Source organism: Hippoglossus hippoglossus, chromosome 6 (assembly GCF_009819705.1).
Source record: "Hippoglossus hippoglossus isolate fHipHip1 chromosome 6, fHipHip1.pri, whole genome shotgun sequence".
Lineage (NCBI taxonomy): Eukaryota > Metazoa > Chordata > Actinopteri > Pleuronectiformes > Pleuronectidae > Hippoglossus > Hippoglossus hippoglossus.
Window position 1 is genome coordinate 11719298 of NC_047156.1, and position 12008 is coordinate 11731305.

At 42.2% G+C, this 12008-nt stretch overlaps 2 protein-coding genes across 4 annotated transcripts; one reads left to right on the top strand and one right to left on the bottom strand.

Annotated features, from left to right (window-relative positions):
• Positions 1-370: 370 nt before the first annotated feature.
• si:dkey-5i3.5 (uncharacterized protein LOC565091 homolog) lies at positions 371-3661 on the bottom strand. Of its 3 annotated transcripts, none has more exons than XM_034588473.1 (4): positions 3456-3661; positions 1408-1691; positions 909-1155; positions 371-776 (listed from the first exon to the last, which is right to left on the bottom strand). In XM_034588473.1, the coding sequence occupies exons 2-4, from the start codon at positions 1642-1644 to the stop codon at positions 415-417; spliced, it is 846 nt and encodes a 281-aa protein (XP_034444364.1). In that variant the 5' UTR covers positions 1645-1691; positions 3456-3661; the 3' UTR covers positions 371-414. The 3 variants fall into 3 exon arrangements, with proteins under 3 accessions (XP_034444364.1, XP_034444363.1, XP_034444365.1); XM_034588472.1 differs by having other exon boundaries at positions 1408-1724; XM_034588474.1 differs by lacking the exon at positions 3456-3661 and adding an exon at positions 2418-2435.
• Positions 3662-6153: 2492 nt separating this feature from the next.
• Positions 6154-11965, top strand: LOC117763388 (proline-rich transmembrane protein 4). The gene is made up of 3 exons (XM_034588469.1): positions 6154-7072; positions 7331-8229; positions 9823-11965. Exons 2-3 carry the CDS (start codon positions 7419-7421, stop codon positions 11892-11894), a joined length of 2883 nt encoding a protein of 960 aa, XP_034444360.1. The 5' UTR covers positions 6154-7072; positions 7331-7418; the 3' UTR covers positions 11895-11965.
• The last annotated feature ends 43 nt before the right edge of the window (positions 11966-12008 follow it).

Here is a 12008-nt window from a genome sequence, read left to right on the forward strand (position 1 = left end):
CAGTAACTCTTCACTCAAGACGAAGCATTTTAAACTCAAACAAAGATGTGTAAAATAAGCCACAGTTATTTAATACAATCTCATGTAACTTCTTGTATGCACTTTAATGTAAAGTAAGTTGAGTTAACCTGTAATGGATTGTACTTTGCAAATACAATTGCCTGTGTTAATGATCCATACAGAAAATGTGCTTGTGGCCATCTCTGTACACATTGTTCCATTAACTCCGTCTATATTCATCTTCTAAAAGTGATTTGTAGTGGAAACTGAACTACAGTATAATTTAAACATACCTGCAAGCATTAATCAAAGTGCTTTCTTAATATTACTGCAACACACACAAAAAGACGACGGGGAAACAAAGAAAACAGGAACAGTCAAGCTGACGTGGAATCAAGTTTAAGTGCGACCATCTTACATCTTGGCCTTCAGCGGAGCGACGTTGAGTGAATAGAAGAATAATTCCAGTGTGGTCACATACTCCTGTGGGTGCCTCTTCAGGTGACCTGCATGTGTTGAATCCGCCCACTTCTTTGCGGTGATGTTTATCCCGCGCTTTCGCCAGAAGTCGATCAATTCAATCGTAGTCTGCGCGTCGCTTAACAGATCGTTCTCGCAAAAGAGGAACAGTGAGGGGGCGGGGATTGGTGTGTTCCAAAACACATCGATGCTTGTGTTGTAGTAGTCCACCGTTTGCTGTTTGAACATGCCAAAGTATAGCATGCTCACCTTTTTTACCAGTGACTCCAAACGAGGAAATACGGTTTTACCTAGACCTGTGCAGAGAGGAGAAAAAAAACACTTCAGGCATTTGCACTGAAAACATTCACTCCCATTCATATACGCATCATCTGCATGTGTGACAAATAATAATGACACGAAATCACAAAGTTAAATCATGTTAATACCTGAGGCCATCATCTCCACAGTGCCCATCACCAAGCTATCAAAGACTTGACCTTTGATCCTCTTTGTGAGCGACTGATATTTCTGCATGTCCCGGGACACATGAACCAGCAGCTGGGTAAACGTGTAGCCACCGATAGAGAAGGCATGGACGATGAGTTGGCGGGACACAAAGCGTTCGCTCTGGAGCAACTCGATCAAATTCTTTCCATGATCCAGACCCCAGCGAGGCCACAGGAAGTGTTTCACCTAGTGTGTGTGAAACAAACAGAAAGTTGAAGGACCCCTCATTTTATGATCAACATTAATGGGTGTGTAGACAACAGTGCATTTATTTCTTTAAGAAATAATAATAAAAACACAAAACTGAAAACCTTTCTGTAGCATGAGATTGCAAGTTGCAGGAATCAACAATTGCTTTTGTGACTATTTAGAAAATCTAATTGTACCCTCGTAAGATATGTACATGTTCATTTCATCAATGATGGGTAATATCCTTACCTCACTCTCCACTACGAGCACATCGAAGCCGGTGCGGAAGTAGATCTCACAGTACTTGGCCACAGCTTGGGGACGCGAACCCAGCCACGGTAGCATCAGCATGAGGGGTTTGGGTTCTTCAGAGGCCAGGGTCTGGCTTCCTGAGGCTGGAGACGCTAATTCATTCATGTACAGAGTCATATTCTTACCGAGGCGGAGGGCAGTAATTCCTCTGCTCAGGGTGGCCCTCGCCAACATAGCTGCTGCTGTCAGGCTCCCGACTGCATTACAGGTGACTGGAGAGTCTGCAGGGAAATAAAGAGTTATAGTTGTTCTTTCTGAAAAGCGCAAACCACCCACAGCAGTGTGAGATATGTAAAAAGTGTCCGTAAGTGGCCATTGGAAGTTAATGCCCCTCAGAAACATTTTTAATACAGAAGGAATTGCATAAAAAACAACCTGTATGAAAATCTGATATTACCTCATAAAAAACATAGTTTTTGTAGAGAGTAACATCTGTGTCAGATACTGATCAACTAATAGGATAGCATTTTCAAACATTCTCAAGAAAACAAAAACTGCCTCGATTTTGATTTGAAATCAAAAAGGTGCTGTGGAGGCCATTTTTAGTGAGTTGGCGCCATCTACTGGACTCTTAGACACATAGTATCTCGTGGTGTAAGAGCATGTGTATCACTGATGTTCATATGCTTCAGGGGCGAAGTGCATTGACAAGGGAACAATAAAAGTAAGAAGGAGGGAAAGATTAAACAGCAGAACAAGATAGGTGGGTCTACATCACCTGAAACTGTGTTATACTCGTTCATCAAGTTTTCGATGTGCTCATATGTGGTGGCTTTTAATAAGTTACGGACAGATACTGACATCAGCTCTTTTTTGTTCTCATAAATATAATGAAGGTTGAGGTCTAAAGTTTTGAAAGGAGTTAAGGCTTTAACAGAGAATCTTTCACTGTATTGTATTGTTAGGATAAAATTACTATTTGAGCTTCATCAGACGTTTCCATTAACCTCTGAATCAGAAGCCTGAGCCTCGTGTATCTCTGCATTCATAGAGATCCGATTACAGAAGCTTTTACAGGAACCGGATGGCTGGTGTGAGTCAGAACAGGTTCGTCCTGTAGTCATCAGTAGCTGTCCTCTAAATATTGAGATCAACTCATATTTCAAAGGAGACTTCCACAGAAGAACACATCAGTTTAATTTGAATGGTTTAGGTGCGATGTACATATTCAGTTGTACACTGTATAAATGAGTTTTTATTCCATTTATATTTGTGTCCTTACACTTGTTGCTCAATAGTTTACTGATGTGAACCTTTGATGGACCTTGCTGTTGTTACACCGCACGTTTCCTTAGGGAATATGGATCATCTTATCTTATCTTGTCTTAAATGATTTACCAGCCTTGTGTCCTGAAAACATATAGTTATAACCAAACTGTAGGCTTTTCAAATAAACGCCTGGCAGCGCTGAGGACACGGCCCCCTTTTGACCCTCCTCTCGCGCCATAGTGTCCCTGGGTGTTTACCAGAGACTCTACATGAAGAGTGTGTACCCTCCGTGTTGTTATAGTCAGTACACGAAGAGTGTGTACCCTCCATGTTGTTATAGTCTGTACATGAAGAGTGTGTACCCTCCGTGTTGTTATAGTCAGTACACGAAGAGTGTGTACCCTCCGTGTTGTTATAGTCTGTACATGAAGAGTGTGTACCCTCCGTGTTGTTATAGTCTGTACATGAAGAGTGTGTACCCTCCGTGTTATAGTCAGTACACGAAGAGTGTGTACCCTCCGTGTTGTTATAGTCTGTACATGAAGAGTGTGTACCCTCCGTGTTGTTATACAATGTGCTTACAGTTAATTAACGAGCTCAGCATAAACTCGCGTATGTGAATAATTAGCATGAGCTCATTCTAAAGAAGAGTGAGCGGCAGATGTGTGATTAAAACCCCCCGAAGCTAGCCCGGCTTTAAATATCGTTTCGTACAACTTTGAAAACCGAGTGAAAACCGTCCATAACTAACAGCGTTAAGTTATTAAAGGACTGACCTGGTCTCAGATCGGTGCCGGTGATGTTCTAATACATCTGTCCTTGTCCAGAGCACGTGGTTAGCAGCGGTGTGACGTTTGTTAGCTAAACTCACAGCTCCCTGTTGCTGTTGCTGGTAAATCTGTGTCTCTGACTCGTCCCCGCTGCTGCTGCTTCTTCCTCTTCGTCTTCGTCTTCATCGACTGAGTGTGTGTGTGTCTCAGTTGTCCTTCAATGATCTGAAGTGCACTGATGCATTATTTCGGAGAAACACACCCACTGTCACGCTAATGTGGACTGTACGTGATGTACCGCCTTAAACACACATACACACACATAGAGAGAGACAGACACAAACAGACACACACACACACACAGAAACACAGAGAGAGAGAGGGATAAACACACTCTCCCTCAAGTGTTGACCATACATGTCATGTAAGTTCAACACTCACCACAATAATCAGGTGTCTTGTCCTTACTAAACAAAAGTGTAAGTAAAAAAGTAAAACACATCACAGTGACATATTGTATATGTAAATGTATATATTATAAAAATGTATATATACTTAATTATAGTGCAGTTTGTGCCTTAATATGTCCTGTAGTCTCACTCATTTGATTGTAGTCCTAAATACTGTATCTACAAATTTCATATATCTGTTTCTAATATTCATATCTCTGTCGTATATATTCACCTAGTTAGAATTTGTACTACAGTGAAGTTATACCGACTTGTACATACAATGCATTTTAATAATAATACATTTAAATATACAGCACCTTGCATACATAAAATGCAGATCAAAGGGCTTTACAATAAAATCAAAGTCATGAAATAAGATAGATCAATAACAATAAGTAAGCAATAAAACAAAGACTTAAGATTAAAACAATTTAAGAATACATAAAACTAGCAAAAGGTATAAAAAAGGAATAAAGATAATAGTGTTAAAAAAAGAAGATACAATTAATTAAAAGCAATTTCACAGAAATATGTCTTGAGTTGTTTTTTATAACTATCAACAGAAGTAGCTTGTATGATGTAAGGTGGGAGTTTCCTCCAAACCATTGGTGCATAGCAACAGAAAGCTGCTTCCCCAAACTTTTTGTAGTTTGACCTTAGGGGACGGTTAGAAACATACACTGACAAACAATCACAGATGTATGAAGGTGCTGTACCATTAAAGACTTAAAAACAAGTACAATTATTTTTTAAATCAATCCTCAGTGATACTGGAAGCCAGTTTAAAGACGCTAAAGCCAGAGTAATGTGATCTCTCTTCCTATTTCTCATTGAAAACCTTGGCTGCAGAATTTTGTACAAGCTGGAGCCGATCACATAAAGATATACTGTAACACATAACATTTTATATCCGTAATAAAACTGATAAAAGAACCATAGTATACAACCATGTTGTATACTTCTCTTTCAATATGAGAGTGCCAGTATGTTTTCAAGAATAAAAGATCATCCTGTGCTAATCATTATATTTTTTCCTCTTAATGGATTTGGTTTGTATGTAAATGCTTATTTTATAGTTTGGTGTCAAATGTTATATTTGTTTGTGTCAACTACTAACTAACTAACTAACCAACCAACTAACTAACTAACTATATCATTCCTGTCTGTATACTTACAACATTTATGAATGCATATATGTATATGTTTATTTCAATATCTCCTTTTACACAATGCATAAATACAGTACACATCCTCGTGAATCTTCAAGTAGGTTTCTTGCCTGTTATACAGTATAGTATGTACATATTCACTGTATTTTTATTCTATTTTTATGGCCTATTTTATTCTATTTTATACCTTCACACGTTCTCGTGTTTACCTCATTCTGACTAACTGCTGCTATAACAAGTGCATTTCCCCGACGTGGGTTCAATGAAGTTCATCTTATCTTGTATTCTACACTGACTGAAATTCATGCTCACGATCACATCTATGGGTAATTTAGATTTGAACATGCAAAATCAACACAGAAAGGCCTCAGCACACAGGTTGGAGGCCAGAACCTCCTTGAGGCCTGAGTGTTAAGCTCTGCACCTCAGGACTCAACATCCAGTATCATAAAACTCATCTACACTCTTTATCCTAACCAGGGTCATGGCTTGCTTTTATCCCCCTCTTTGCTTGTGCAGCTTTGTTTCTGTGTCTTGTCCTGATTGTCTACATTCCCAGCTGGACCCCGGTCCCTGCTGACTTTGTCTTGTTGGAGGATGACTTGTCTAAACAGAGACCAGTTGCCCAATGAGTTAGGATAGCGAGTGTGAGGCGGCAATAATTTGGCCACGTCGCTCACTGAGCTCATATGTTTGGCCTGTCATTGTTCCTTTCCAGTCCCTTTAGTTACGGCTCGGTTGATGCTTTCCTGTGTCCTCATCAGACATCAGGTTGTTCACCCCCCTCTGGAAGTTGCTGTCTTCACCACTGACTGATCTGAAATAGCCTTGACTTTCAGACTATGGGAATCACAGTGTTATAAATGACTTTTTATTTGCTGTCAATATTCTATGTATTCAGAATAAGCCTTTATGAATGTGAGTTTTACAATAAATATTTGGACAGTTTTTTTTGTGAGGCAGTCAAATCAATACTTTTTTTGATAGAAAAAGAATCAATATGCATTTGGCAGAATTCAAACACAATAACCCCGGCTTAACATAACTTTTCAGTTCCTTACAACAGCGGGACACAAATGGTACACAATGTGTGACTGTGCTTTAAACACCTTCACTAAATGCATCCAAAGGTATGTGGATCAGCGTCTATTTTAGAACCATCCCTGGGAATTGAATGAGGCCATGAGGCTACTAGATTCCCCCTATTGGGTAAAAACAGTGTGAACAAGTCTGATAACATTGGAAGGTGGAAAATAAAGAAAGTGACTAACATGTCCTCATCAGACAGAGATCGCTGGTGGCAACATTTGCCCTAATAACTGACTTGGAAACAAGGTCACAGTTTAGCAGTTTCTTGCTAAAAAAAGTGCATGTGCTATATGTTTAGAGGTGCTGTATGTTCATACGTACACAAGTAACCACTATCATGCATTATCCATGAATGCTATTCAAAGAGAGTATTCTGCATCATCCTCTGCTGTGACATGTTGCAAACAGAGCTGCTGATGTTATGGCTGCTCTGGAAGGGAGGACACATCATCAGTTGTAAATTACACTCAGTGGCAGCATGTATTGATCTATAGCACTGTTTAGTTCAGTGCATGCGTGCCTGTTGGTTGATGAGCCCTCCAACGCCCCTGTGACATATTTCTCTACTTTTCTCTTTTCTTCTCTTCTCTTCTCTTTGAGTGCATGTGGAGACTGTAAGGATCCAATGCAACCATCAAATAGACGATTGTCGGTGTGGTGTGTCAGATTTAGGAGGACAGGATCGTGCAAACAGTCAAACTCACATTCGGATCGGTGCAGTGGGACAGCGGGGGGTTGTTGGAAGGAGGTGGGGTCTGTCCCATGTGTCTACTGTCTGATGGAGAGGAGAGAGGCACAGCACAGTGAGTATGAAAGGACACAGAGTGCTACGCAGAGAGAGACCGCAGGCATGCAGCAACACAGAGCAGCATATATGTTTAAAGAGGCTGCAGCAGAGCGGGCTGTTGATGAGGTAAGAATGCTAAAACTCGACTGGTGATAAGAAAAAGAGCAATTGTGTGTTTAATGTCTCTACATGTTCTGTTATTGTGAATGTGGGTATGTCACAGGACTTATTGGGGCACAGAGTCTTTTTATAGACTTCATTGGAATGCTTTTCATTATTTGTATTTTACCACTACCCCCACATGCAGAGATTTTTTTACAATGTTAAACAGAGTTATTGTTTTCACTGATTGTGACTGTGATTTATCTCTCTCCCATCCTCAAGTGTGATTAGCACGAGATCCATGGAGACCTGAATTTCGAGATCTGTCAAACCTGATTGGACAATAACCCACAAACACCTGCAGCATGTGATGTTTCGGTGGAGTTTGCGGACCCTCACCATGCTCTCTCTGTGGAATCTGTATCTCCTCCTCCCCCTCTCCTTGCCTCTCTCGCTTCATGCTGTAGCCTCAACTGGAGAAAATGTCAAGGAAAGACAACAGCTAGACGTGGACACAGCAGTGCAGCATCTCCCGCAGCCCTCGCAAAGACTTCCCGGATCTAGTTTTGCAACGTTGAATTCCCTGTTTGAGCCCGTCGATGTTGACTTCCAGGGTCTACCTTTGAGTTTGGCCTTATCGTCATCTGAGGAATCAGATAGACAAGGTGTTATTGGTGAATACACTGATTTACAGGACGGCACAGAGACATCTCTTTTGTATCCTAATGAGAACGGACTTTTCAGATCCACAGAAAGTGCAACAGAAGAAGTTACATCTACACAGCCTGAAAGGTCTTCATCAGGAGCCGTACCACCTCAGCCTACCAAGGCACAAACATTGAAGTATCAGCCAGCTGAGACCAGCACTGGCTCCATATTGAATTCTACACCGACTGGAGAGAATCAACTAACTTTACCGTCCTTGCACAATGAGACGACTGATAGCCACTTACCTTTTCTTCTGTCTGACTCACTTCCATCAGACATAAAAGGCCTGGACTCAACTTCACCACAGTCTGCTGGACCAGGGCCCACTTCTGACGGTACTACTCCACCTGTAGCCACTGGCAGTTGGGGACCGAAAAGGACACTGGAGGGTACTGTCCCGATGAAAAAGACTGGAGATGGATTGGTTGATATTACAAACCACGGAGGAGCTGTCGGCATGGAGGCAGAAAATGGTAAGAGCCCTGTCATGAATCCATTATTTACAGAAGCTGACACCAATCACAGTTAACGCTCGTGACTTATGGCTTATAATGAATGGTAGGATTTATAACATTGCTGCATTAAATACCTACAATACCTCAAATAAAAGCCTCCAAGTTGATGCGACTGCAGTGTTTGTGCATTCTGCTGGCAGACACAGTTGTTTTACATTCACAGAAGGATTTTCATCTCTTCACTCCCCCAAGATTTCACTCCTCCAAAACAAAAAAAATCCTTCCCCCAACCCTCTCTCTCTTGTCTTGTGCTGTCACTCCTTTTATCATAGTCTCTCCCACTCAGTCCTCCACTCTCTTGTTAATGTTGAAACATTTCATTCACACTGCCATCAGTGTCGATTACCCATATCCAATGATTAGTGCATAATATGGAGCACACATCAACATGCAGTGTTTACCACACAGACACGCACACACACACGTCACTCACTTGTTAAAGTAAATGATGTTTTGTTGTGTCCACAAACAAAGGCAGAGAAGGGATTTCACAGAGGTATATGAGATCTCTTCCTCAATATGCCAACACATTTGATAACAGTTTTTTAAGTACCTACCAAATATTACCAACATTAATTTGTACTTCTGTCACAGCATCTACTGGTGAAGATGGGTTTTTTTCTGACTTTGAAGTGTACACAGAAAATCCCTCTCTCAGAAATTCTCTCGCTGTTTGTTTGCTGCTTCTGCATTAACAAAGTCACTTCACAACTAATGAAGGCCCAGAAATAGGACACAGCCTATTTATAACCAGTAGGTTCCCTCGTCCTTCACGCAGTTTACTGTGGACGTAATTTCACTCAGAGAATGAGGTTCTTACATTATTTATTGGTAACACAACAGATGTAAAAGTTCATCACCTGCAGTTTCTTGATGCAAGGATGTAACGTTAAGGAAAGCAAAGCACCTCTTGATCGTGCTCTATGATAAAAATGAGAGCAGCAATTGGTCAGTACTGGCTAACCAACTCACCCATCTTTTACACACACACACACACACAGACACACACTCACACACTCACACAAACACATGCACACACACACACTAACACATAGAATCTACTTGCCCATGCTCCACTCTCTCTGTGACCCAGTTAGAGATTCCCAGCTCTGAGCCTGCTCTGTTTTATTATAGATTACTTTCACACACGGCAGATTCCACCATGCTTTTTTGGGCTAATGAATCCTGACAATGTGCTTTACCTTGGCCTGTATGTTATGTTGTTATTAAAGGTAAATGTATGTAGTTTTTATGAAATCCTAATCAATAACTTGAGACAAAAAATACAATAACAAGAGTACACTGCTACACTTGTCGCAAAACAAGACTGCATTTTGGACACAACAGTAATCCAAGCGAAATGCTAGTAATGTCAACATGCTAACACGCTTACAATGACAAGGCTAACATGATAATTATCTGCAGGTAATGTTTAATATATTCCCCTATCTTATTTTAGTGTGCTAGCTCCATTTGCTGACTTTGTTAGTATCTTAAATTTAGCTTACGTCGACACAACAGGTAATGCATTGTTTTGTACATATTTTACAGATGACTCCGGGAACAGAGGCCTGCACGGTAACATGAACACATCTGCCACACCCTGCAAAACAACAAACCAGTCCTCGACTCCCACCTACCCAGATGACTTTGCTTTCAATGAGTCCCTGCATCCCTCTCTGGGTCTCAGCCCTGCCCTTTATGTCCCTCTGTATTCGGACTGGAACTCTGCCCTTGCAACATGGGGATTTGCTTGGGAAGCTCACATCTATGGCTTGGGATCTGTCTTCACTGTGTTTGGCCTTATCTCTGTTGTCTGCCTGTTAGGCCTTCCCCTGCGGTGTCCGCCAGGATGCCCCTACTTCACTCTCCTGCATTTGTTCCTGTTAGCATTTGCAGGGATCCAAGCTTTCTGTTTGCTGTACGATGCTTACAGTCACCAAGATCGTCTTCCCCCTATAGGCTCTCTGCTGCTCTCTGAGTTGCCCTTCCCCTGTTTAGTCTCAGCATTCTCCTTGGCCTTCCTCCTTCTTTCATTGCGCTCTCGCATGCGTCTATCACTCCCACTCGCTATTTCAACCTCATTTTCAGTTTTGCCCAAACCTCGCCTGTTACTGTGTGTGTCTCTGCTGCATTTTGGAGTTTCTCTAGGTTGTGTTGGCATGCTCCAGCTCTTCCACATCATCCCCACCATGATCCTGCTATTCCCACATGGTCTGTTTGTATGTCTCACCATCTTTCTGTCATTTTCCTATCTCATCTTCTACTGCTTAATTCGAGTTGACACTAAACACATCTACAGACTGAATGACAATGGAGAGAGTGGAGGATCTCCTGAAGTGATACGATCTGCAAGTTGCCCCTTTGCCAAAGTGGAGGACTGGCATAGGGCAGCAGGAGCTGGAGTAGGAGCTGCGTTGTGTATGTTGGGGTGTGGTGGCCTACAGCTTTATGGGATTCTGCATGCCCTTGGTTTAGGTGGGGTTGAGGGCTATGGGTTCCAGCCTTGGTCCTGGTGGGGCTATCAGGTAGGCTGCAGACTCTGTGAGGTTGGGGTGTGTCTCGGTTTGTCTCTCATTGGCACACACCCTCTATTTTGTCAAAACAACTCCTCTATCAAGACCATAACTGACCCTCGGCCAGGATCTTGGTCTCGCCTCTCCTGCAGCTCCCCTCCGCGTGGGCTAACCCTGCCCTTTAATGAATTTACAAATTCTCCTGTCCTCTCCTCACATGATTCCTGCTCCCAAGGTAACCAGGAAAAGCTTGTGGTCTGTAATGTCATCAGTAAGGGACCATCAGAGGCTCTTCCTCTTTGCTCTATGGTGGATCATCCTGGAAATGGGCTCGATTGTCTCCCAAAATCCAGCCAAACAAAGATGACACTATTGCCTCTACCTACACCCCCAGTCCCACCTCACAAGAATATGAATGCAGTTGACTCTCAGCTGTCGTCACTGGATAGTTTAGGATTAGAGACTGACTCTACTGTGGACCTGCGGCCCCCATCTCCCATAGACTTGTCCCGCAGCATTGACCAGGCTCTGTTCAGTGATTCCCTATTCTCCCACAGTATCTTTGGTTTTCCAAAACTGTTCCCTGCTTCTTCAAGTCATTCTTTGAGCTCTCCAAGCCAAGGTACATCAAAGCATGGGCCCAGTTCTGTAGAAAAGGCCTTATACCGAACTTCTTCCTGTGGAGATGTGGATCAAGAGAAAACACTGCCCAGTTCAAGATGCTCCCAACCTCAAAGTTCTTTGACATCTCAAAGCAGGACACTGGAGCAATGGGGTTGGAAAGGGAGTATCTCTGGCTCAACCCAGGGTCTGTGCAGCAATCCCAAGGAGCCAGGAAAACTGCGCTCACATTCCTGGGCCAACAGAGGGCAAAACTTTGCTCAGCACAGCCTTCCACAGGCGATTCCCAACCTGTCTTACCACAGGCGTTACCGTACCTTGAGCTTGGCCTCCCAGGAAATCCAGGGCTCTGGCCGACTGGCAGGTACTAAAAAACTGAGTGAAAGCAAACAGCTGGAATGGGATCTTGTTGTACAGGCAGAATTTGTCAATGTGTGCAGACAAATTGATGATCTAAGTGTTTGCAGTGACACCATTGAATTGTAGGATGTTGTAAAAGTCCAGCTGTGAGTGAAATGCACTTGACATTGTAGAGAAATACATACAGATCAAAATACTGTAATTACATAGACTAATGAAAGAGTAATGGACATAATTTAT

Excerpts from the sequence above, each read along its gene's own strand:
- si:dkey-5i3.5 (XM_034588473.1), bottom strand. The coding sequence starts at position 1,644 with ATGTTGGCGAGGGCCACCCTGAGCAGAGGAATTACTGCCCTCCGCCTC. Across the intron at positions 1,156-1,407 it reads TGCTCGTAGTGGAGAGTGAG|GTGAAACACTTCCTGTGGCC; the intron begins GTAAGGATATTA and ends CACACACACTAG. Across the intron at positions 777-908 it reads TGTGGAGATGATGGCCTCAG|GTCTAGGTAAAACCGTATTT; the intron begins GTATTAACATGA and ends CTCTCTGCACAG.
- LOC117763388 (XM_034588469.1), top strand. The coding sequence starts at position 7,419 with ATGTTTCGGTGGAGTTTGCGGACCCTCACCATGCTCTCTCTGTGGAAT. Across the intron at positions 8,230-9,822 it reads CGGCATGGAGGCAGAAAATG|ATGACTCCGGGAACAGAGGC; the intron begins GTAAGAGCCCTG and ends CATATTTTACAG.